At 45.7% G+C, this 24,922-nt stretch overlaps 1 protein-coding gene across 1 annotated transcript in view; it reads left to right on the top strand.

Annotated features, from left to right (window-relative positions):
• The window catches only part of LOC134936690 (scavenger receptor cysteine-rich type 1 protein M130-like), a 63,995-nt gene extending 58,943 nt beyond the window's left edge, over window positions 1–5,052 (top strand). Inside the window, exons 7-8 of the mRNA XM_063931869.1 lie at window positions 2,915–3,180; window positions 3,337–5,052. Of these exons, the coding sequence (XP_063787939.1) occupies window positions 2,915–3,180; window positions 3,337–3,587 (517 nt within the window). The 3' untranslated portion in view covers window positions 3,588–5,052. The remainder of the gene's footprint in view (window positions 1–2,914; window positions 3,181–3,336) is intronic.
• Window positions 5,053–24,922: the final 19,870 nt, after the last annotated feature.

Here is a 24,922-nt window from a genome sequence, read left to right as displayed (position 1 = left end):
ACTTCCTGTCAATCACACTCCGATCTCCAGAACGAAGAAAAAACCTCGTAATGCCGTGAGTAAAATACCAATCTTCATAGCAAATTTACTTGGCGCAGTCGCAGTGCAAACATTGCGCATGCGCAATTAGCGGAAAATCGCTGCAATGCGAAGAAAATTACCGAGCGAACAACTCGGAATGACCACCATAGCTCCTGCTTCTTTCTTATTAACACATATTAATACTTTAGTATTTCAATGGTGTGCTGCCCTGGGGTGATTGGGCCTGAGCTGACTGTGTGGGGTCCACGCCCTGGACTTATACTTAGTATTAGGGACCTCCAGCAATAGAGCGTGGAGGCTTATCATATTTTTTACAAAATATATGTAACTAAGAGCTCTACATTTGCTATTATTATATAGTGTACAGTTCTTGTTACTAACAGCCCTCAGAGTGCATGGGAAATTTTTTTTTGTTTTTCTCGAATTTATTACAGGGTCTGGAACTCTTACTTCACATGGTGTGCTGCTAAGAATTATGATGCCTATTCGTTCAGATCTTCCAGGCTTTTGGCTTTTCTGCAACAAGGCCTAGATTTAGGCCTTGTCTGGCCTCCCTCAAGGTTCATATATCGGCCATGTCAGTGTGGTTTCAGAGAAAAATTGCGTCTATTCCTGACGTTCATACTTTCCCTCAGGGTGTTTTATGGATTCAGCCTCCCTATGTCCCTCATGTGGCTCCATGGGATCTGTCTGTTGTCTTAAATGCCCTACAAGAGTCTCCATTTGAACCTCTTGAGTCTGTGGACCTTAAATGCCTCCTGCTTAAGGTCATTTTTCTGCTAGCTATTGCCTCTGCTAGGAGTGTGTCAGTCTTAGGCGCTTTGTCCTGTCGTCCGCCCTTTTTGATTTTTCACCGTGACCGGGCAGTTCTTCGAACTCGCCCCGGTTATCTCCCTAAAGTGGTATCTTCTTTCCATCTTAACCAAGAGATTGTGGTTCCGGCTTTTATCTCTTCTTGTTTGTCTTCTAAAGAACGGTCTTTGGATGTGGTACGGGCTCTCCGTATCTACGTGGAGAGGACTGCCTCTATCAGGAGGTCAGATACCCTTTTTGTCCTGTTTGGTTTCCACAAATGTGGCTTGCCTGCGAATAAGCAAACCTTGGCCAGATGGATTAGAATTGTGATTGCACAAGCCTATGCACAGGCTGAACGCCCAGCTCCTGCAGCTTTCAAAGCCCATTCTACTCGGTCTGTTGGACCTTCTTGGTCGGCCCGCCGTGGCGCGTCCGCAGAACAATTGTGCAAGGCGGCTACGTGGTCCACAGTGAACACGTTCATTAGGTTCTATGCCTTTGATACATTCGCCTCCCAGGATGCTTCCTTTGGACGCCGGATTCTCACATCCGCTAAGTCGCGTCCCCTCCCTTGAGGAACTGCTTTAGGACATCCCCGATGTTTTCCCTTTGGAAACCAATGTAACCTGCTGCAGAAAAGGAGACTTACCATTGTTAACTCTCTTTCTGCAAGGTACATTGGGTTCCACAGGGCACCCACCCTGACGCACCTAGCTTCTTTGGGCTGTATGGCATTAGCCACTGGTTCCTTCTCCTGTCGTGAGAATGTGTTTCTTTGTGACTAAAATCTGCAGAAGGCAGATTTTAGTCACAAAGAACCACATTCTCCTGCATTGGACTGGTTAACGAAACTGAGCTCTCAGTGCCTGTAGGCGGGGTTATAGAGGAGGCCCCAATGCATCTTGGGACAGCTAAAGCTTTGTTGCTGCTTCTGGATCAAGATCCACTCTACACCCCCTCAATGTTTTCCCTGTGGAACCCAATGTACCTCGCAGAAAGAAAGTTAATTATTTTTTTTATCATTGCTGTTCCCAGGGTCTACTATGCTCTTAAGACTGCCTGGTTACCTCAGGTACTCATATTTTCCCAGAAGCCCATATGCACTGCAGTAGTTTATAAATTAGTTCATGTGCAGTGACAGAACGTAATAGACCACACAGCTCCAAGGCATAAATAGAAAGATCTGTTTGTTTGCTGTGAGTTCTGAAACATATGTATACATTGCATCATGCTATTGCATAAGCTTTAATCGCTTTTGTACCTTCCATTGCTCTGTCAGCGCTTGCTCATGTGATATGGCCCCTTCGTGTGCATCATGGGAAGGTCACATGATGGGTGTCAGTGAATGGACCCCTGATGGGTGTCATGGATTGGTCACATGGTGTGTGTCAGGTGTCATTTGTTAGAGGAATCTCCCATGAAAATTGATAAGAGATTGTCCTGTGATCTGTTTCAGGCAATGGTGCCATAATTGGGTTCAGTATATTAGGTGACCATAGCGACATTCATATTGCCGATATGAGAATATTGACATGGTCATATGTCAACAGAGAACACGTCGACATGTTCATCATGTTGACATTTGTCATGTTGAGACTGAAGAAATTTCAAGATTTCTCTAATCCTAATGCTAATCTTGACAATTTCACCATGTGGCTTAATCAACATTTTGACGATTCAGTGATTTGTATCGGGGGATGGTCAGGTGATGTGTATCGGGGGGTGGTCACGTGATGTGTGTCAGGAGATGTGTATCTGGCGTTGGTCAGGAGATGTGTATCTGGGGTTGGTCAGGTAATGTGTGTCGGGGGGTGGTCAGGTGATGTGTATCGGGGGGTGGTCAGGTGATGTGTATCGGGGGGTGGTCAGGTGATGTGTATCGGGGGGTGGTCACGTGATGTGTGTCAAGAGATGTGTATCTGGGGTTGGTCAGGTGATGTGTGTCGGGGGATGGTCAAGTGAAGTGTGTTAGCGTATGGTTAGGGGATGTATGATAGAGGATGTTCATGTAATGTCTGACCTGTTTTCTCTGTTGTCTGTTGTCTGTTGTCTCTCTGTTTTGTCTGTTGTCTCACAGAATGGAGGAATCGTGGCTCGTGTGGCTCACAATATGTGCTGCTGCCCTGATGATCGTGGTGTTCTGCTGGGTTCGAGTAGTCAAGTCCTGCAAGGGTTGTACTCAGTGTTTGCACAAGAATGTACTCTCCCTTTTCTGCAAACAACCCCGCTACCAACGTAAGATGCAGACACGGAGGAACATTCACCACAGGGAGGTCCCCAATCTTATTGTCCAGGAAAGCCATAGTCCTCCATCATCCCCAGCAATCCTCCAAGACACAAGTGGTAAGTTTCATCCCAGCCTTAGTGGGCACTTTTCCCTAGTGGATTTGCATTGACATAATCATGTTTATTAAAACAGGTCTAAAGGTATAAAATATCTGTAAATAAATGTTGTTCATACAATGAGCATTTAATGGCTGTTCCATATTTGTTTGACAGAAGTGAATGCATTGCTGGCTCCTCATGGGTTCCGCCTGCATAACACCATCACCCCTCCTCCCAGCTACATGCATGCACTGCGAGTCCTGTCCCGCCCACTGGAGAACACACAGACTCCGCCCCCAAGTTACCTTGAAGCTCTTAAGATTCTTTCCCGCCCAGTATTGGTCCACGTTAATGCAACAGAGTACAATGATGAGAAGGAAGATCTGGGCGTTCTCACACACAAGGAGAAGGAAGAGGATTCTTAGTGTCGCTCAGGAGAACTGATTTTATTCTATGCAAAAACTGTATTTATAAATGTGAACTGGCTCTTTCAGCGACATATTAGCACCAAATACCTCAGACCCTTCTCATCTTGTTACCCCACATGTCCTCTACCCATAATTTTCATTTAATTTAAACTGAACATTAAGTTGGCTTGTATAAAATCTTACAGAATTCAGAAATGTATATGGAAAAGTTTCAGACTCATCAGAATTGAAGATATTTGAGATTAGAGGAAGATGTTTTTCCTATGCACACCAGACATAGTGCCAATAAGCTTAATGAAGGTCACTGGCGAGACATTTTTCAGGCCAAGCTACAGTAGCTGATGACAAACCAAGCTTGCAGCGCAGAAGCCTGTGAGGATTTCATACAGCTTAATGCCTGCCATGATATGAAAACTGTTACTTATGCTTATATGAATGTTTTATTTCATAATGGTTCATTTTTTATTATAGGTTTATATACCCACTTAAGACACTCTAACCTCAAGTAAGTTACTGGGGATGTTTTTTTTTGCTTTATGTAAGCTTATTTCTGCACAAGTTAAGGACAGTCTTGAGTTAGGTCTGCACCATTTTTATTGTTGTCAGCCATGTTTCTGACTGGATGCTGGACTTTCTCCCAGTGACATCATACCTCACTCTGATGATGTCATACCTGCAGACTAGGTCATACTCTACATGAAATAGCAGTACACTGGAATAGCAGGATTATGTTACAAAAACAAGACAAATACTGTATAGCTCTTTCCATCTCTTATAAAGATGACAAAGTCCTATAATAACCATTTCATTATACTTTCATTACTTTAGGGTCTAAGGGGTCTATTTACTTGGATTGAGATAAAGTGGACGGAGCTGGTTGGCTGGTACTTTATCTCCATCCAAGGCTTAGTAAATATACCCGTATGTACTAAGCCTCAGAGAGAGATAAAGTAGATGGAAATAAACTACCAACCAACCAGCTCTAAACTGTCATTTTTCAAACCCAGCCTGTAACGTGACAATTAGGAGCTGATTGGTACATAGACCCCTACAATACATGTTGATAAAACATAAGGTTAGAGCATATTTGCTTCCTAATTTTTGCTTTATAACATAATACTTGTAACTTTTATAATGTTCCCAGTAACTCGTTCTAATGTTTTCATCTTCTGTTTACTCCAATCCATCTAGGCAACATGAGAGGGGTATGAGGATTGGGGACGGATATCATATATTTCTCTTTAGTGATGGAGATATTTTAAGTCCTAATTAATAACACTGTATAAATAGCACACATCAGATAATTGCTTTCATTATTCAAACATGCACTTGACTGATCAAAGCCAGTATCTGATTGGTTGCAATAAATGACAGCTCATCCACACTATGTGATTAATGAAGTCTTAGTTTAATATTTGTTATCTTTTATACTGTACTGTACATAAAACCTATTTCTAGATTATACTTTTTTTTTTTTTTGTCCTCCGTTTCTGCATAAATCCACTTATCAAATTTATTGCTGCAAACTTAGAAAACTAAGGTTAATGCCAGAGGAACTGAGCGAGTTATGAGATCTGAATGTCTTGATCAGAAATACTCTAGAGAGGACATTGAAGAAACTTGCTTTTCCAGGATTGATGCATTGGTGGCAGGAATATGGAGACAAAGGTAGTCATTCCGAGTTGATCGCTAGCAGCCGATGTTCGCTGCGTAGCGATCATTTAAAATAACAGCAAAACTACGCATGCGTATGGGGCACAATGCACACGCACGGGTGTACGGGTACAAAGAGCATTGATGTTTTGCAGTGCTTCTAGCGATGATTCCATTCGCACAGCCGATTGCAAGGAGATTGACAGGAAGTGGGAGTTTATGGGTGTCAACTGACAGTTTTCTGGGAGTGTTTGGGAAAACGTAGGCGTGTCCATGCGTTTGCAGGGCGGGTATCTGATGTCAATTCCAGGACCTTTGTCGCAGCAATCATCGCACAGTATAAGTAACTACAGGGCTGGTCTTGTTTTACACAAAACATTTTTTAGCATAGCATGGCTGCACAAGCGATCGCAGTCTTGCTATGCTAAAATACACTCCCCCATAGGCAGCGTAAAGTTGATCGCACCAGCAGCAAAAAGTTGCTACGTGCGAACAACTCGGAATGAGGGCCAAAGAGCGATGGAGCAGATGTATTAATCCTGGAGAAGTGAAAAAGGGGAAGGTGATAACACACCAGCCAGTCAGCTCCTAACTGTCATTTTTCAAACCCAGCCTGTAACTTAACAGTTAGGAGCTGATTGGCTGATATGTTATCACCTTCCAGTTTATCACTTCTCCAGACTTAATCTATCTGCCCCTTTGTTCAGAGTCAGTTGCAAGGGCAATCGCTATATGTGATTTTGAAAAACATTGCAACTCTGTGACCTATTCAGAGATAGTCACATGCTCAGGTCGGCAGCTGCGACTCCCTCCAGTTGCCATATCTGCAGGAGGTGAGATTAGATCGCCACTGGAGGCGTGGCTTCACTGACAGTACTGAAAATGCTAACCATCTCAGCACACAATTTAAAGTTAATTGCTGGAATATGCAGCTAGTAAGTTCTCAAATGGCTTAGGTAGTGCATCTAGATTGCTCCACAAAGCAGATACAAATACTACTTTTTTTGTCTGTAAAACCAGGGTTCCCTGCAATGTAAAGTGACTTTTTTTATGCACTGTTTCTGCAATTTTTCACATTTGCGACCAATCAGATGCAGCCGTCATCAACTTTACACTTGCATCTGGGTCAGAGCGCATGCAACTCAGACCCCTCCAAAGGCTGCATTTGACACTTTTCCGTGACCATTTCAGTGGCACTTTGTGAAGCGCTAGTATTTCCGAGGGGGAGGGGAGGACCCGGCATGCGGGGCGGACTTGCCCTGTGCTGGGCGGCTCCCCGCATGCTAGTGGAAGGAGTTGTAGTTTTGTGAATTTTCTCAAACTACTCATGCTGAATTAGGCCCATTGCTTCAACAGAGTAGCAGTGTTAGACAAGGTAATACAACCGTTCAAATTGATAGTCTGAGGCACAATATTTTAAATAAAGCCTTTATTAAAAAGTTATGTTTTAGTACACATACTGTACACAATTACAATTAAGAGTGTCCCAGAAAAAAGTCTTCTTTCTTCTCCTAGTGTTTGCAGTGCTGTCACAGACCTTCCAAACCTAGATTCGACCATTCCTTGCTTTACTTCCTTCCTGATCTCATTAACTTTTAAGGGCAGTACACACGGAGAGAGATGTGTGCTGAGCGAGGTGGGGCTGCTCATTTCACGCCGCGGGTGAAATGAGCGATGCGCTAGATTGTGCCTGCTGCGCGGCTATCGCTGGGGGGCATATACACGGAGAGATCTAGTCAGATTGCTTAGATTTTAAGAATGGATCTAACCGTGTGCACCCCCCTTTAGGGTCACCACAAAAAAACAGAAATAGTATCAGGACAGGGTGGAGTTACAAAAAAATGTGTTCAGTGGTTGAGTCTTTTTCTGAGCCGCCTAACCAGCATCTACAGGGTAGGATGCTCCACTTTGATATATGCTCCAATGTACTGTACCATTTTGTCTAAACTCTTCATGTAATCTTTGTGTTATATCTAAGATCTCATGTGCTTATGTTTATGTTACTTGGAAGTGAAGAATATTTCTCTGTGCAGTACATTGTGATATACATGAAGGTTTACTGCAGATTTTTGTGTTCTCGGGCAAGACTTGTGCCCGGTGTTAGTGCTGGTGTTCGTGTGCAGGGAACTGGGTGGCCAGATGAAGCGTTTTGGAACAACAACAACTCAGCCACGAAGTGCCAGTCTGCGTAAAATCACAGAGCGGGGTCAACAAATACTGAGGTGCGTGGTGTGTAAAAGTCACCATCACTCTGCTTTTTCCATAGCTGAAGAGTTCTGAACTTCTACTGGCATCAATGTAAGCACAAAAACTGTGGCGGGAGCTTAATGGAATGGGTTTCCATGGCCGAGCAGCTGCATGCAAGCCTCACATCACCAAGCCCAATGCCAAGCATCAGATTGGGTGGTGTAAAGCACACCGACACTGGACTTTGGAGCAGTGGAAACGTGTTCTGTGGAGTGACAAATCAAGCTTCTCTGTTTGGCAGTCAGATGGGCGAGTCTGGGTTTGGCGGATGCCGGGAGAATGTTACATGCCTGACTACATTGTGCCAACTGTGAAGTTTGGTGGAGGAGGGATAATGGCATGGGGCTGTTTTTCAGGGTTTGTCCTAGGCCCGTTATCTCCAGTGAAGGGCAATCTTAATGCTTCAGCATACCAAGACATTTTGGACAATACTGTGCTTCCGACTTTGTGGTAACAGTTTGGGGAAGCCCCTTTTCTATTACAACATGACTGTGCCCCGCTGCACAAAGCAAGGACTATAAAGACATGGTTTGATGAGTTCGGTGTGTGAAAGAACTTGACTGGCCTGCACAGAGCCCTGACCTCAACCCCATCAAGCACCTTTGGGATGAACTGGAATGGAAATTGCGAGCTAGGCCTACTCGTCCAACATCAGTGCCTGACCTCATAAATGCTCTACAAAATGAATAGGCACAATTTCCAACAGTAACACTACAACATCTTGCGGAAAGCCTTCCAAGAAGAGTGGAAGCTGTTATAGTTGCAAAAGGAGGGGGGACGGGGGGTTACCCCATATTAAAGTATATGTATATGAATACATTGTCATTACAGTCCGTGTTGATGTAATGGTCAGGCGTCTAATTACTATTGTCCATATAGTGTATTTGCAGAAGATCACTGGATAGCATACAGCAAGACTGTAGGCAATAATGCACTGGCATCTAGTAACTCCAATCCACTTTATACCCTGAGGAGGTCAGAGACAGGTTGCTGCGATCAGCTAAACAGCTGGCTGGCTCGGATTGGCTGAGAACTGGTCACAGGAGTGTAAACAATATGGTGGTACCCATGCCTGGGTTTTGGAGCAAACTCTGGGTGGAAGAAGTAGGCCTGAATGCAGGGAAAGGAGAAAGAGCAGAACCAGAGACAGCATGTTGTGCGAGAACAGTATAGGCAGACTTCCCTGCTGATTTCAACACTATGCAGATTACACCCACAGGGACGCTCACACAGGTGCTTAATAAGCAGCTATCAACACAGAATGCAGCTTGTATGCTGAGCAAACCTCTCAGAAAATGCACCCAGCCAAACAGAATATATTGTAACTGGAGAGCTGGGCTAAACCCAGTAAGTAGGAAACACTGGACTGCAGGCTGTTGGCAGAAGTAAGTTATGATATGCTACTAGGACAAGAGGGACAAAGTTAGGATCATGAGATTTACTATATTACAAAGAGTCACTGAAATTCTAGTGTAAAAACTAGAGATGAGCAGTACGGATTCCCAGGAATCTGAACAGCTCCAAACATCGCCCCCGAGCCGTTTGCGAGCCTGGCTCGTGAAGTACCCGCCAGGCTCGGTATCGCGAAAGAGGCCAAACGGCATCATCCTGTGTCGTATTCTCGCAAGACTTTGAGTCTATAAAGGCTCGGCGTCCCGTGGCTCGGCGCCATTTCCCTGCATGCTTCCACGCTGCGAGGAGCTCTGCTGTTGTGCGCTGTCAGTCTTTGTCCTTTTAAGGCAGGCTGTCAGAGTGTCCATCAGGGGTTGTGCTGTGGGGCTGTCAGTCAGAGTGTCCAGGGGCTGTGCTGTGGGGCTGTCAGTCGGTGTCCATCAGGGGCTGTCAAGTCAGAGTGTCCATAAGGGGCTGTCTGTGGGGCTGTCAGTCAGAGTGTCCATCGGGGGCTGTCAGTTTGAGTGTCCATCAGGGGCTATCAGCCAGAGTGTCCATCAGGGGCTGTCAAGTCATTGTGTCCATCAGGGGTTGTGCTGTGGGGCAGTCAGAGTGTCCATCAGGGGCTGTCAAGTCAGAATGTCCATCAGGGGCTCTCAGTCAGAGTGTCCATCAGGGGCTGTGCTGTGGGGCTGTCAGTCAGAATGTCCATCAGGGGCTGTCAGTCAGTGGTATAATGGCCCGGGGCTGTGTCAGTCAGTGTAGTGTAATAAGAGGCTGTCAGTCAGTAGTGTACATCAAAGGGGCGATCAGTCAGTGTCCAGCACAAGTAGTGGGTTTTTTTTGGTGCTGTCATTGTACATCAAAGGGGCTGTGGTGCTGTCACTGTGTCCAGTGACCAGTCCCCTAAGTCCATTACAGTGGTACTGCAGTGACTATGCAGGCCCCGCCCTCTGCGTTCACAGTGTGTGTGTGAAAGCGGTCTGACTCCACGCAGTGTGGGACAAACTGCATCCCCAAAAAAATGAAAACAATTGTTTGCTCATCTCTCTTTACATTGTTTGTTGTGTGCACTGCACCCCAGTACAGCATAGTTAATAGTACCGTGTGTGAAAGCGGTCTTCAAAGTAGCCACCTGTGAAGTGAGTTCCGACACTGCTAGCTTGAGCTAGGTGATTCCCCCATTAGGCTTTTGGAAAAACAACTGGAGAAATTAAAGGAGAAAATAAAACAAGGCAAATCCACAAACTATGCCGGACTTGTAGATCAAGTTCTTTTTTTGCCTCTCCAGGATCCAAGGGTTGCCAATATCTTGAAATCGGGTCACTACATTTTAGCAACCGTGCTTGATTCTAGGTTCAAGTTGTATGCTGTTTCTTTGGATGGTGGAGGATTATTTTCACGACACTGTAAAAATAGGCATATCACAGAGTCCCTTCGTGTACTGGAAGGAGAAAAAGCCAATATGGAGGCCCATGTACAAACGGGCTTTGTTTTACTTAAGCTGCTCACCCTCCTGTGTGTACATAAGGGTGGGTGGGAGGGCCGAAGGACAATTCCATCTTGCACCACCGTTCATTTATCCCACTGCTGTGTGACAGTGTTTCATAGATATGTATGCTACAAAATACCGTCTTTGTTTGTGCCGCTGCTCTGTCACCTAGTAGTAAGTAACCAGCCAGCTCGCTGCAGATTTTGACTTAAAGTGGATGAAAACAACATTATGAGCTATAAGGTGGTCAAAATTTTCAGCAAATGACTGGAAATTAATGTTATTGAGGTTAATAATACTCCAGGGACAAAAAAACGCCCAAATTATGTGATTTTGGTGTTTTTTGACAATTTTGGGAAAAAACCCAAAGCCCGCCACGGCTGTTTGGCAAATCCAAATCCCGCCGACAAATCCAAATAGGGTCCTGCGCATATCTCTAGTAAGAACATATGCATTTGTATGTTATTTAGTCACTTTTTTATTTTCTACAGTAATATGAATATTGGCCCTCATTCCGAGTTGTTCGCTCGGTATTTTTCATCGCATCGCAGTGAAAATCCGCTTAGTACGCATGCGCAATGTTCGCACTGCGACTGCGCCAAGTAACTTTACTATGATGAAAGTATTTTTACTCACGGCTTTTTCTTCGCTCCGGCGATCGTAATGTGATTGACAGGAAATGGGTGTTACTGGGCGGAAACACGGCGTTTCAGGGGCGTGTGGCTGAAAACGCTACCGTTTCCGGAAAAAACGCAGGAGTGGCCGGAGAAACGGTGGGAGTGCCTGGGCGAACGCTGGGTGTGTTTGTGACGTCAACCAGGAACGACAAGCACTGAAATGATCGCACAGGCAGAGTAAGTCTGGAGCTACTCTGAAACTGCTAACTCGTTTGTAATCGCAATATTGCGCGTACGTCGGTCGCAATTTTAAGAAGCTAAGATTCACTCCCAGTAGGCGGCGGCTTAGCGTGTGTAACTCTGCTACATTCGCCTTGCGAGCGAACAACTCGGAATGAGGGCCATTGATCTTTAGATTGCTATACTCAAGAAAGCCACTAGAGAGCATGAGACTTAGAGCTAGAGAGCTCTCCTGATATATGAGGTTTAAATTTTTTTTATTTTATTTATTAGTTATTCTATTAAGTATACAAAAACAGAAAGGTACAATACAAAGGGTACGCATGGTGCCTGCATAGCAAAATTGTACAAACAGCATAGAAAGGAGAATAAACTTAATAGACGAAAGAGTACGACTAAAAATAAGATTTTACTCACCGGTAAATCTTTTTCTCGTAGTCCGTAGTGGATGCTGGGGACTCCGTAAGGACCATGGGGAATAGACGGGCTCCGCAGGAGACTGGGCACTCTAAAGAAAGATTTAGTACTACCTGGTGTGCACTGGCTCCTCCCTCTATGCCCCTCCTCCAGACCTCAGTTAAGGAAACTGTGCCCGGAAGAGCTGACATTACAAGGAAAGGATTTTGGAATCCAGGGTAAGACTCATACCAGCCACACCAATCACACCGTATAACTTGTGATAACCTTACCCAGTTAACAGTATGAACAAACAACATAGCATCAACCAAAGGATGCCAATACAGGTCGAGTATCCCTTATCCAAAATGCTTGGGACCAGAGGAATTTTGGATATCGGATTTTTCCGTATTTTGGAATAATTGCATACCATAATGAGATATTATGGTGATGGGACCTAAATCTAAGCACAGAATGCATTTATGTTTCATATACACCTTATACACCCAGCCTGAAGATAAATTTAGCCAATAATTTTTATAACTTTGTGCATTAAACAAAGTGTGTGTACATTCACACAATTCATTTATGTTTCATATACACCTTATGCACACAGCCCGAAGGTCATTTAATACAATATTTTTAATAACTTTGAGTATTAAACAAAGTTTGTGTACATTGAGCCATCAAAAAACAAAGGTTTCACTATCTCAGTCTCACTCAAAAAAGTCCGTATTTCGGAATATTCCGTATTTCGGAATATTTGGATATGGGATACTCAACCTGTATAACATAACCCTTTATTAAGCAATAACTATATACACGTATTGCAGAAAGTCCGCACTGGGGACGGGCGCCCAGCATCCACTACGGACTACGAGAAAAAGATTTACCGGTGAGTAAAATCTTATTTTCTCTAACGTCCTAGTGGATGCTGGGGACTCCGTAAGGACCATGGGGATTATACCAAAGCCTCCAAACGGGCGGGAGAGTGCGGATGACTCTGCAGCACCGAATAGGCAAACACAAGGTCCTCCTCAGCCAGGGTATCAAACTTGTAGAATTTTGCAAAAGTGTTTGAACCCGACCAAGTAGCAGCTCAGCAAAGCTGTAATGCCGAGACCCCCCGGGCAGCCGCCCAAGAAGAGCCCACCTTCCTGGTGGAGTGGGCTTTCACTGATTTTGGATGCGGCAATCCTGCCGCAGAATGAGCCTGCTGAATCGTGTTACAGATCCAGCGCGCAATAGTTTGCTTTGAAGCAGGAGCACCCAGCTTGTTGGATGCATACAGGATAAACAGCGAGTCAGTCTTCCTGACTCCAGCCGTTCTGTTAACATAAGTCTTCAAAGCCCGGACCACGTCCAGCAACTTGGAATCCTCCAAGTCACGAGTAGCCGCAGGCACCACAATAGGTTGGTTCAAATGAAACGAAGACACAACCTTTGGTAGAAATTGCGGACGAGTCCGCAATTCTGCCCTGTCCATATGAAAAACCAGACAGGGGCTTTTACATGACAAAGCCGCCAATTCTGACACACGCCTAGCTGACGCTAAGGCCAACAGCATGACCACTTTCCATGTGAGATACTTTAGCTCCACGGTCTTAAGTGGCTCAAACCAGTGGAATTTCAGGAACCCCAAGACCACGTTAAGATCCCAAGGTGCCACTGGTGGCACAAATGGGAGCTAAATATGCAGAACTCCCTTAACAAACGTCTGAACCTCAGGCAGTGAAGCCAGTTCCTTTTGAAAGAAAATGGATAGGGCCGAAATCTGGACCTTTATGGACCCTAATTTTAGGCCCATAGTCACTCCTGACTGTAGGAAGTGCAGGAATCGACCCAGCTGGAATTCCTCTGTAGGGGCCTTCCTGGCCTCCCACCAAGCAACATATTTTCGCCATATACGGTGATAATGTTTTGCTGTCACGTCTTTCCTAGCCTCTATCAGCGTAGGAATAACTTCATCCGGAATGCCCTTTTCCGCTAGGATCCGGCGTTCAACCGCCATGCCGTCAAACGCAGCCGCGGTAAGTCTTGGAACAGACGGGGCCCTTGTTGTAACAGGTCCTGTCTGAGAGGCAGAGGCCATGGGTCCTCTGTGAGCATTTCTTGCAGTTCCGGGTACCAAGTCCTTCTTGGCCAATCCGGAGCAATGAATATTGTTCTCACTCCTCTTTTTATTACAATTCTCAGCACCTTGGGTATGAGAGAAAGAGGAGGAAACACATAGACCGACTGGAACACCCATGGTGTTACTAGTGCGTCCACAGCTATCGCCTGAGGGTCCCTTGACCTGGCGCAATACCTGTTTAGCTTTTTGTTGAGGCGTGACGCCATCATGTCCACCTGTGGGAGTTCCCATCGATTTGCAATCAGCGTGAAGACTTCTTGATGAAGTCCCCACTCTCCCGGGTGGAGGTCGTGTCTGCTGAGGAAGTCTGCTTCCCAGTTGTCGACCCCCGGAATGAACACTGCTGACAGTGCCTGCACGTGATTCTCCGCCCAACGAAGAATCCTGGTGGCTTCTGCCATTGCCACCCTGCTTCTTGTGCCGCCCTGTCGGTTGACATGGGCCACTGCAGTGATGTTGTCTGACTGAATCAGCACTGGTTGGTCTCGAAGCAGAGGCTCCGCTTGGCTTAGGGCGTTGTATATGGCCCTTAGTTCTAGGATATTTATGTGCAGACAGGTCTCCTGACTTGGCCACAGCCCTTGGAAGTTTCTTCCCTGAGTGACTGCCCCCCAACCTCAGAGGCTTGCATCCGTGGTCACCAGGACCCAGTCCTGTATGCCGAACCTGCGGCCCTCGAGGAGGTGAGCCCTCTGCAGCCACCACAGAAGAGACACCCTGGCCCTGGGGGCCAGGGTGATCAGCCGATGCATCTGAAGATGCGATCCGGACCACTTGTCCAACAGATCCCACTGAAAAATCCTGGCATGGAACCTGCCGAAGGGAATGGCTTCGTATGACGCCACCATCTTTCCCAGGACTCGCGTGCAGTGATGCACCGACACCTGTTTTGGTTTCAGGAGGTCCCTGACCAGAGTCACGAGCTCCTGAGCCTTCTCCTCCGGGAGAAATACCTTCTTCTGGCCTGTATCCAGAATCATGCCCAGGAAGGGCAGACGCTTCGTAGGGATCAGCTGCGACTTTGGAATATTCAGAATCCAGCCGTGCTGCCGCAACACTTCCTTAGAGTGTGCTACGCTGATCAGTAATTGCTCCCTGGACCTCGCCTTTATGAGGAGATCGTCCAAGTATGGGATAATTGTAACTCCTTGCTTCCGAAGGAGCACATCATCTCCGCCATCACCTTGGTAAATATTCTAGGTGCCGTGGACAGGCCAAACGGCAGCGTCTGGAATTGGTAATGACAGTCCTGTACCACAAACCTGAGGTACTCTTGATGAGGCGGATAAATGGGGACATGCAAGTAAGCATCCTTGATGTCCAGAGACACCATGAAATCCCCCTCTTCCAGACTTACAATGAGCGCTGTGAGCGATTCCATTTTGAACTTGAATTTCCTCAGATAAATATTCAGGGATTTTAAATTCAAGATGGGCCTGACCGAACCGTCCGGTTTCGGTACCACAAACATAGTGGAATAGTAACCCCTTCCCTGTTGAAGGAGGGGAACCTTTACTACCACCTGCTGGAGGTATAGCTTGTGAATTGCCGCCAGCACTACCTCCCTTTCCATGGGGGAAGCTGGCAAGGCTGATTCTAGGTAACGGTGAGGGGGCGTCACTTCGAACTCCAGCTTGTATCCCTGAGACACAATTTGTATAGCCCAAGGATCCACCTGTGAGCGAACCCACTGGTGGCTGAAATTTCGGAGACGCGCCCCCACCGCTCCTGGCTCCGCCTGTGGAGCCCCAGCGTCATGCGGTGGATTTAGTGGAAGCCGGGGAGGACTTTTGTTCCTGGGAACTAGCTGCATGGTGCAGCTTTTTTCCTCTACCCCTGCCTCTGGCAAGAAAAGATGCCCCTCTGACTTTCTTGCTCTTTTGCGAACGAAAGGACTGCATTTGGTAATACGGTGCTTTCTTCGGCTGTGAGGGAACATATGGCAAGAAATTTGACTTCCCTGCCGTAGCAGTGGAAACTAGGTCCGAGAGACCGTCCCCAAATAATTCCTCACCCTTATAAGACAAAACCTCCATGTGTTTTTTAGAGTCGGCATCCCCTGTCCATTGCCGAGTCCATAAGACCCTTCTGGCAGAAATGGACATTGCGTTTATTCTAGAGCCCAGCAGGCAAATGTCCCTCTGGGCATCCCGCATATATAGGACAGCGTCCTTGATATGTCCCAGGGTCAGTAGAACAGTGTCCCTGTCCAGGGTATCTATCTCCGACGAGAGATTATCAGTCCAAGCTGCTACAGCACTACACATCCAGGCCGAAGCAATTGCTGGCCTCAGTAGAGTACCAGAATGTGTATAAACAGACTTCAGGATAGCTTCCTGCTTTCTATCCGCAGGATCCTTTAGGGCGGCCGTGTCCTGAGACGGCAGGGCCACCCTCTTAGATAAGCGTGTCAACGCCTTGTCTACCCTCGGGGAGGATTCCCAGCGTAACCTGTCCGCTGGCGGGAAAGGATACGCCATCAGTAATCTCTTGGAAATTACTACTTTCCTATCAGGGGAATCCCACGCTTTTACACATAATTCATTTAATTCATGTGAAGGGGGAAAAGTCACTTCTTGCTTTTTCTCCCCATACATATAAACCCTCTTGTCAGGGACAGGGTTTTCCTCTGATATGTGCAATATATCCTTCATTGCTATAATCATGTAGCGGATGGCTTTAGTCATTTTAGGCTGCAACTTTGCATCATCGTCATCGACACTGGAGTCAGACTCTGTGTCGGCATCTGTGTCAACCATCTGGGATAGTGGGCGCTTGTGAGACCCTGACGGCCTCTGCATTGTAGGATCAGGCATGGGTTGAGACCCTGACTGTCCCAAGGCTACAGTTTTATCCAACCTGTTATGCAAGGCGATTACATTATCATTTAACACCTTCCACATATCCATCCAATCAGGTGTCGGCACCGTCGGCGGCGACACCTCATTCACCTGCACTTGTTCTGCCTCCACATATCCTTCCTCATCAAACATGTCGACACTGACGTACCGACACACCGCACACACACAGGGAATGCTCTGACTGAGGACAGGACCCCACAAAGGCTTTTGGGGAGACAGAGAGAGTATGCCAGCACACACCCCAGCGCTATATAACCCAGGGATTACACTGTACCTTAGTGATTACCCAGTAGCTGCTGTTTGTGATCGTTTTGCGCCTAAATTTATGTCCCCCCCCCTCTCTTTTTACCCTTTTTGCACCTGGATACTGCAGGGGAGAGCCTGGGGAGCGTCTTTCCAGCGGAGCTGTGAAGAGAAAATGGCGCTGGTGTGCTGAGGAAGAAGCCCCCGCCCCCTCAGCGGCGGGCTTCTGTCCCGCTTCTATGTGTAAAAAATGGCGGGGGCTCGAACATATATCCAGTGCCTGACTGGATATATGTGTTATTTTGCCAAAAGGTACCTTTATTGCTGCCCAGGGCGCCCCTCCCCCCTGCGCCCTGCACCCTACAGTGACCGGAGTGTGCGGGTGTGCTGCGGGAGCAATGGCGCACAGCTGCAGTGCTGTGCGCTAACTTAAGTGAAGACAGGAGTCTTCTGCCGCCGATTTCGATGTCTTCATGCTTCTGCTGCTTCTGTACTTCTGGCTCTGCGAGGGGGCGGCGGCGCGGCTCCGGGAACGGACGATCAAGGTTAGGTACCTGTGTTCGATCCCTCTGGAGCTAATGGTGTCCAGTAGCCTAAGAAGCGCAACCTAGCCGCAGTTAGTAGGTTTGCTTCTCTCCCCTCAGTCCCACGTAGCAGAGAGTCTGTTGCCAGCAGAAGCTCTCTGAAAATAAAAAAACCTAAACTAAAATACTTTCTTCTTAGCAAGCTCAGGAGAGGCCACTAAAAGCACCCAGCTCTGGCCTGGCACAGATTCTAACTGAGGTCTGGAGGAGGGGCATAGAGGGAGGAGCCAGTGCACACCAGGTAGTACTAAATCTTTCTTTAGAGTGCCCAGTCTCCTGCGGAGCCCGTCTATTCCCCATGGTCCTTACGGAGTCCCCAGCATCCACTAGGACGTTAGAGAAAGACTAAACGTGCAGTGGTGCAAGTATGCGGGTACGCTCGGGTACGGAGTACCCTTAAGAATTTGGCAGCGGGTACACAGTACCACCTCCAACAAACTTTGCACCCCTGACCGCCATTACCACAATTATAATGCGCCACAAAGCAACAAGACCATAGTGCTTGGCAGTATGACGGCGCCTCCCACTTTTCCGGGGTTACTGGGAGCGTGACGATGACATCACATGACGCTACCTCCTCTGGCGGCTGTGGCTAGCGTGAAGAGAGATGTCTGATTGCACTTTCCTGCAGCGTTCCTTGCTGGGAGCAGCAGTGCAGCTGTTTCCATTCACTCGGCTCGAGTGACGTATCGGCACTGAGTGGCTTGTTCTTCACAGGCTGGGCTGCCGGGCATGTCTCTGGCTTCACTGTGTGGGGTCATTTATTTCTAATATAATGTGGACACTAATATATATTTATATTATTATGGGGGTATTACTATATATTTCTATTGTAATGTGGACACTACTATATATTTATATTATTATGAGGGCAATTCTACATATTTCTATTATACCAGGGGCACTACTACAGTATATTTTACTGTTATGATGGAGGCATTGCTATATATTGTTATTAAACTGGGGGCATTACTACATATTTTTATTATACTGGGGGCATTACTATATATTTCTCTTATACTAGAGGCATTACCTTGAGAGCGCAAAGAAAAGGGGCTGTGTCGTGTGGCCACGCCGCTAGTGTCATGTAGCCACTCCCACTAGTGACATGTGGCCACGCCCCCTCACAATACATGGTCACTCCCATTTTACGGCACTCAGTACCACTCAAAAATTATTTCTACTTGCACCACTGTAAACGTGCATACACACTTGCCGATAAAATGAATGACGTCGTTCACTTTCTTGGCAAGTGTGTATGCCGGAGACGACGACTGATGTGCGGCACCGCGAGTCATTAACGACCCGCAGTGTTGGTGGTGCATGCATGCACAATCTGGACTGTTGTCCTGGAGCTGTCTGCACGGCCTGGCTGCTGTATATCATCACTGAGCGATATGAACGACCATATTGCTCAGTGTTTACGGCCGCCCGCCTGGCCCGGGAGGGGAAACCCTAGACGATGTCGCTCATAGAGCGACGTCGTCTAGTGTGTATGTACCTTGAAAGTATATGCACATTGGGGTGTAAAAACAAACAATATTAATGAATAACAAGGAGAAAGTTTAAAAGGAAAGTAAATTAGGGGATATGGAACAAAAACCCATTCATATAAAAAAAGATACCAAGAAGAGGAGAAAAAGAAAGTGCAAAAAGTGAGGGATTTGGGAAGTTAGCAGAGCCCAGGGAGAGGATACAATTTGAAAAGATACCATGGGATCCAGACCTTATGAACTGTGGCCAATGAGTTGTTTTACAAGTATGTAAAGTAGTCCATTGAGGCGACAATATGAATCCGGGCCCGAAGGGCCGCAATATCTGAGGTATTTTATAACTACAACTATTTAGTAATGAACTCACTACTGTACCTCCGAAAATCTTGACCCTCAAACAATTAAATATGTATTCAGCAGTGTGTAATTTAGATTAGTAGTAACCCTAGGGTGGAATTAAAAACAAAAAAAAAACCCCTGTATATGTTTGAAAGATTGCAGTGTTATCCTCAGCAGGGTGACGGGCAAGATGGCGGAGTAGTCTTCCTACTGTTCCCTGGCGGCACCTTCCGAATCATCCCCCTAGAATCCACTCTCTACTCATATCTTGAAGTACATAGCATCCGCCCTTTCCTTATGCTCCACCTCCTCATCCTACGTTGCCAGCCTGGACCCAGTATTATTCCTTGGCAACTTTGCGGCTGGAGTTGTCTCTGGCTAACCACTTTGGATTTTCCCAGTGTTCAATTTGCAAAGAATTCTTTCATCAATTTACAATTTTGATTTTCGACACCATGTTGCACTGCAGGTGGGGCTGATGTAAAATGTGCAGAGATTAAGATTTGGGAGGGGTGAGTCCTAAGTCAAATAAATTGCAGTGTAGCAATACAGCTGCGGGCTTTGCATGTAGTCTGTAAAGCATTTGTCACACATGGGGCACCAGGGGTACGTAGCGTAAGTACCTTTGGATTGGGCACATCCTTTTGCCTGGTGTAGTGAACTCTAATATCTGATTAGAGCTCGGTACAGGAGAGAAAGAGAGCCTCTGCGGCACAGTGATAGTGTTTGATGGGAATCAGTAAGTCCAGCTTCTACTACTTCCTCGTGTTCAGCTTTGCCAACTAACCATCAGCTCAGGCCCAGCTTTGTTAACTAGCCACCATAGTAAGTGCTGTGGCACCAAAATTTGTCCCAGTGCCAACAGGCTTATAGTCACACCTCTGAAAGAGGAACACACTGACTCATTCACTGTACACTGTCACTTACAATATGATTCCTTAGAATGAACGTTGGGCCCGATTCAGACCTAATCGCTGTTGTGCGAAATCGCAGAGTGGCTGATTATTGAATGACTGTGCATGTGTATGCACCGCAATGCGCAGGCAAGACGACAAACAGCCAAAGAATGGTGCGAAAATTTGAATCGCTAGGCGTATGCAAGGTGAGTGACAGGAAGCGGGTTTGTGGGTGGTAATTGGCCATTTTCTGGGAGTGTCAGGAAAAATGCAGGCGTAACAAGCATTTTCGGGGAGGGTGTGTGACGTCAGCTTCGGCCCCGATCAGCCTGATTCTATCTCACTGTAGGAGTAAGTCCTGGGCTACGCACAGACTGGAAAAATCATTCGATGGTGAGTGAGTTGGCAGATGTCCGTTGTCTGGCAAAGTTTTCGCACAGCGTACGCATGCATTCGCATACTTACACGCGGCGGGTTTTCACTCTCTACGGGCGGCGACTATCTGATCACAGACCTCTGCAAAAATGCACAGCATTGATCAAGTCTGAATTAGGCCCATTATCCTGCCTAAGGGAAGCTCTTAAGAGATATAAGGGTTGCATAAGACCACAAACAGGATTTTAGGTGGTAAAGCCCTTTATTTAGTTGGCGTTGCCTTGTCCCTGTTATTTTCGGCTTTGTGGTGCATTTTTACATTTTGCCGTGTGGAATTCAGCAGTACACCTAATGTTAATACTTGTTGCACAAATAGCATATGTGTGATTCTTCGGCCCGTGGGTACATGATGTGCATTAGGCTCTTGTACCACAACTGCAAACAAGTCTGAGTAATAGGATTTATTCTGGGAACCAGCTGCTGGAAATGATGTGGTTGTGTTCTCAGCTCATCATACTGGCACTAAACCAACACCAGATTGTATTAATGTCTCATGGGACTACGGTCCAAAGTCTTATTAAAAAGTCAAGTTTTAGCACAAAAAAAAGGGGGCTTTTATTTATTTATTTATTATTATTAATAATCTTTATTTATATGGCGCCTCAAGGGGTTTGCAGCGCCTTACAAACTACATAAACAGAAAACAAACAGTGCAAACATAACACATAAAACTTTGCAGAAGACAGTACAAATAATTGCAAAACATATGATACAAGCTATATAAACCTTAATAGATGTATTAATAGATCACTAAGGTTCGGTGCTGTTTTTGATAATAGGGAGAAAATGATTGTTCAGATCAGGTAAGGAAATGCACAAAAGGGAATAGGGCCCTGCTCGTGAGAGTTTACAATCTAAGGAGAAGGGTCAGACAGGGGTGACATAGAAGGGAGAGACGTGAGCGAGGAGCATAGAGCAGTGGTTTAAAATGAGAGCAGGAACCTTTGGTAGATAAGTGTTTGTTTTACATTTGTGAAGATTAAGTAGAATACAATGTTAAGGTACAATTTGTATTATTCTTGTTATTTTTATTATTATTGCCACTAGTTTAGCACTGCACAGAGAATATATTAAATGTATTTAGGTCCCTGTCACATTGGTCCTTATACACTAGTGTTAATTTTGTTAGAATCCACTTAACCTCACCAGTGTTTATGGACTGTGGGAGAAAAACTAGAACACCCTGAGAAAACTCACGCAAATACGGATAGCACATACAAACTTCACGCAGATGTGCCATGACCAGGGTTTTTACTTATGACCTCAGTGCTGTAAGGCAGTAATGCTAACCACTATGCCATCTGTGCTCCAAGTAATAGAGATAGCATATAAGAATGTGTATTTCACCAATATATTTGCCTAATCAAGAATATGTTTAGAATTAGGGAGTGCAGTCCAGCCCCCCCATATATTCTGTATTGTGTACGTGTGTGTACCCTTGATGGCAGAGACTCCTTCAGCTTGAACTAGCACCCCTCCCACCTGCTCTTACGTGTTTTTAATTAGCACAGGGTCCTTGCATTTGCAGACTACAAATTGGAATAGGCACTATGAAGGGTAAGTCCTGGAATAAATTTATGTACAGCCGTGGTCAAAAGTTTTGACAATTACACAAATATTGGTTTTCACAAAGTTTGCTGCTTCAGTGTTTTTAGACCTTTTTGTCAGATGTTACTATGGTATACTAGAGTACAATTACTAGTATTTCATAAGTGTCAGAAGCTTCTATTGATAATTACATTACGTTTATGCAAAGAGTCAATATTTGCATTGTTGACACTTCTTTTTCAAGACTTCTGCAATTCGCCCTAGCATGCTGTCATTCAACTTCTGGGCCACATATTAACTGATGGCCGCCCATTCTTGTGTAATCAATGCTTTGAGTTTGTCAGAATATGTGGGGTTTTGTTTGTCTACCCAAACCCACCTATTGAGGATTGACCACACATTCTTAATGGGATTAAGGTCTGGGGAGCTTCCTGGCCATGGACCCAAAATTTTTAAGTATTGTTCCCCCGAGCCACTTAGTTATCACTTTTGTCTTATGGTAAGGTGCTCCATCATGCTGGAAAAGACATTGTTCATCACCAGACTGTTCTTGGATGGTTGAGAGAAGTTGCTCTTGCAGGATGTTTTGGAACCATTCTTTATTCATGGCTGTGTTCTTAGGCAAAATTGTGAGTGATCCTACTCCCTTGGCTGAGAAGTAACCCCACACATGAATGGTCTCAGGATGCTTTACTGCTGGCATGACACAGGACTGATGGTAGCCCTCACCTTTCCTTCTCTTGACAAGGGAAGCAAAGAAACCACTGCTCTTCAGGAAAAACATCATGGACAGACTGATATTCTGGAAAACGTTACAGGGACTGTACTGCTGGGTACTGGGGTAAAATCATTTTCTCTGATGATTCCCCTTTCAGATTGTTTGGGGCATCTGGAAAAACGCTTGTCCCTGGAATGGGTCATGTTGGGAGGCATGGATTGTGTATATTAAATGTAAACAAATGTATATTACATTTAATCTAATAGTTTAAGAATGCCAGGGTACAATTTATAGCTCCACCTAATTGAGAGACAATTATTTTATAAAGTTTTCTTGCAGTGGAACAACCTAAGACAACTTAAACAACCTTAAAATACACATTGAAAAATAAAATCAATAATTTATCTTGTCATATGTAAGAATAGCAGCAGCTTCTATACTACTTATACAGTGGTACAGGACTCAGTAGGACTCTGTGTCTCTCTCATGACCCAAATGTTCTCATTGGAAAACCGGTTACACAAGACCCAGACACCTAGGCAGGGAAGAGGAGAAGCTGAGATCCCTGGGTCACTTACAGCTTTCTCCCCCTCCTATCTCTCCTCTGGTTGGGTAGTTCCGTTGGTATTTTACGAAACCTGATATGCCTGTGTCTCTGCCTGCACTGTATAGTGTCCTGTTTGCACTCTGGCTTCCTGGATCTGCTGCTGCACAATAGGAAGAGCAAGTGATGTCAGTGTGCTCCGGCCGGGAGCCCCCGGACAGTGGGGGGCAGGGGTACAGTGTCCCTTGCACCCTCCCATCCCCCCCTTTTAATCACTAGAGTAGGCAAGTAGGGCACAGACAGAAATTTATTTTAGAAAGTATAATACTCTACTAGGATGCAATAATGTGTTTGTTCTATCAACCAGCTTGTAGGATCACTTCAGGCAGGGGGTGTGCCAGCACTGTTGTCACACAGGGTGCAAGCGCACCTACATGTGGCTTGCAGTGTGCTTGGATTGGTGCCCTACAGCCACTAGAGCAGTGGTTTCCAAACTCGGTTCTCAAGGACTCAAAACGGTTCACTTTTTCCAGGTCACCTGTGGATTTTTAAAATGTAGCAGTTGGTCATACACAGTGCACCTGCTGGATGACCTGGAAAGCGTGGACTGTAAGGGGTCCTTGAGGACTGAGTTTTGGAACCACAGTAGTAGAGCTACTGCAGATTTCCCAGTGCCAGTAACTCCGCCCCCTAGACGTGACATCATGATGTTTGGAATGCCATCCCTAGCTCCATTAGCCTTTCACACAGCCTCCAGACCTTCAAACATGCCCTTAAAACATTTTTTGCTAGCTTTCCACCCCTCCTCCTCTAAACCTCTCTGATCTTTGCCATCTGCTACTTCGCCCTCTCTCCCTTATTGTGTCCACCCATATCCTCTATTGATTGTGAGCAGGGCCCTCTCCCCATTGTCTACTTTACATAGTTATACTAATTGCACATTGTAATAATGTTTATGTAAAACTGATTACTTGTTTTTATCCATCTATACTTTAGTAACTGATTTATTGTCAGTTTTATTCCCCTTGTACAACCAGCACTATGAAATCCCTTTGGCTCTATTTAAGTAAAAAACAACAAACAACAACAACAACCACCACCACAACAACAACAACAACCACAACAACAACCACCACATGGGCCTGGTTTCAACTGGGAAAAGGTTTGCTGAGTGAAATTTGCTTGGAGTCAAATTTCTGAAAATCCCTGCTTAGTGGGTGGCTGCAAATAACTGTTACAGTTTCTAGACCTCCCAGCAGGTCAAATGTTGCAGATCACCCAGCAGGTGCATAGGGAGAGTTCACCAACTGTCACATTTTCCAGAGCACTATGGTGATGCTTTGTAAATGGCAGGCAGATGTTTTGCCACATAAGTCCAAAATCAAGCCACCAATTACAACGCCAATATTTGTATGCAAATCTACGGACCAAGTGGGTGATTCAGACCTGATCGTAGCTGTGCTAAATTTAGCACAGCTACGATCATCTACACTCACATGT

The sequence above is a fragment of the Pseudophryne corroboree genome, chromosome 6 (assembly GCF_028390025.1).
Source record: "Pseudophryne corroboree isolate aPseCor3 chromosome 6, aPseCor3.hap2, whole genome shotgun sequence".
NCBI lineage: Eukaryota > Metazoa > Chordata > Amphibia > Anura > Myobatrachidae > Pseudophryne > Pseudophryne corroboree.
Note: the sequence above shows the minus strand (reverse complement) of the source record. Positions and strands in the feature narration are given on the sequence as shown.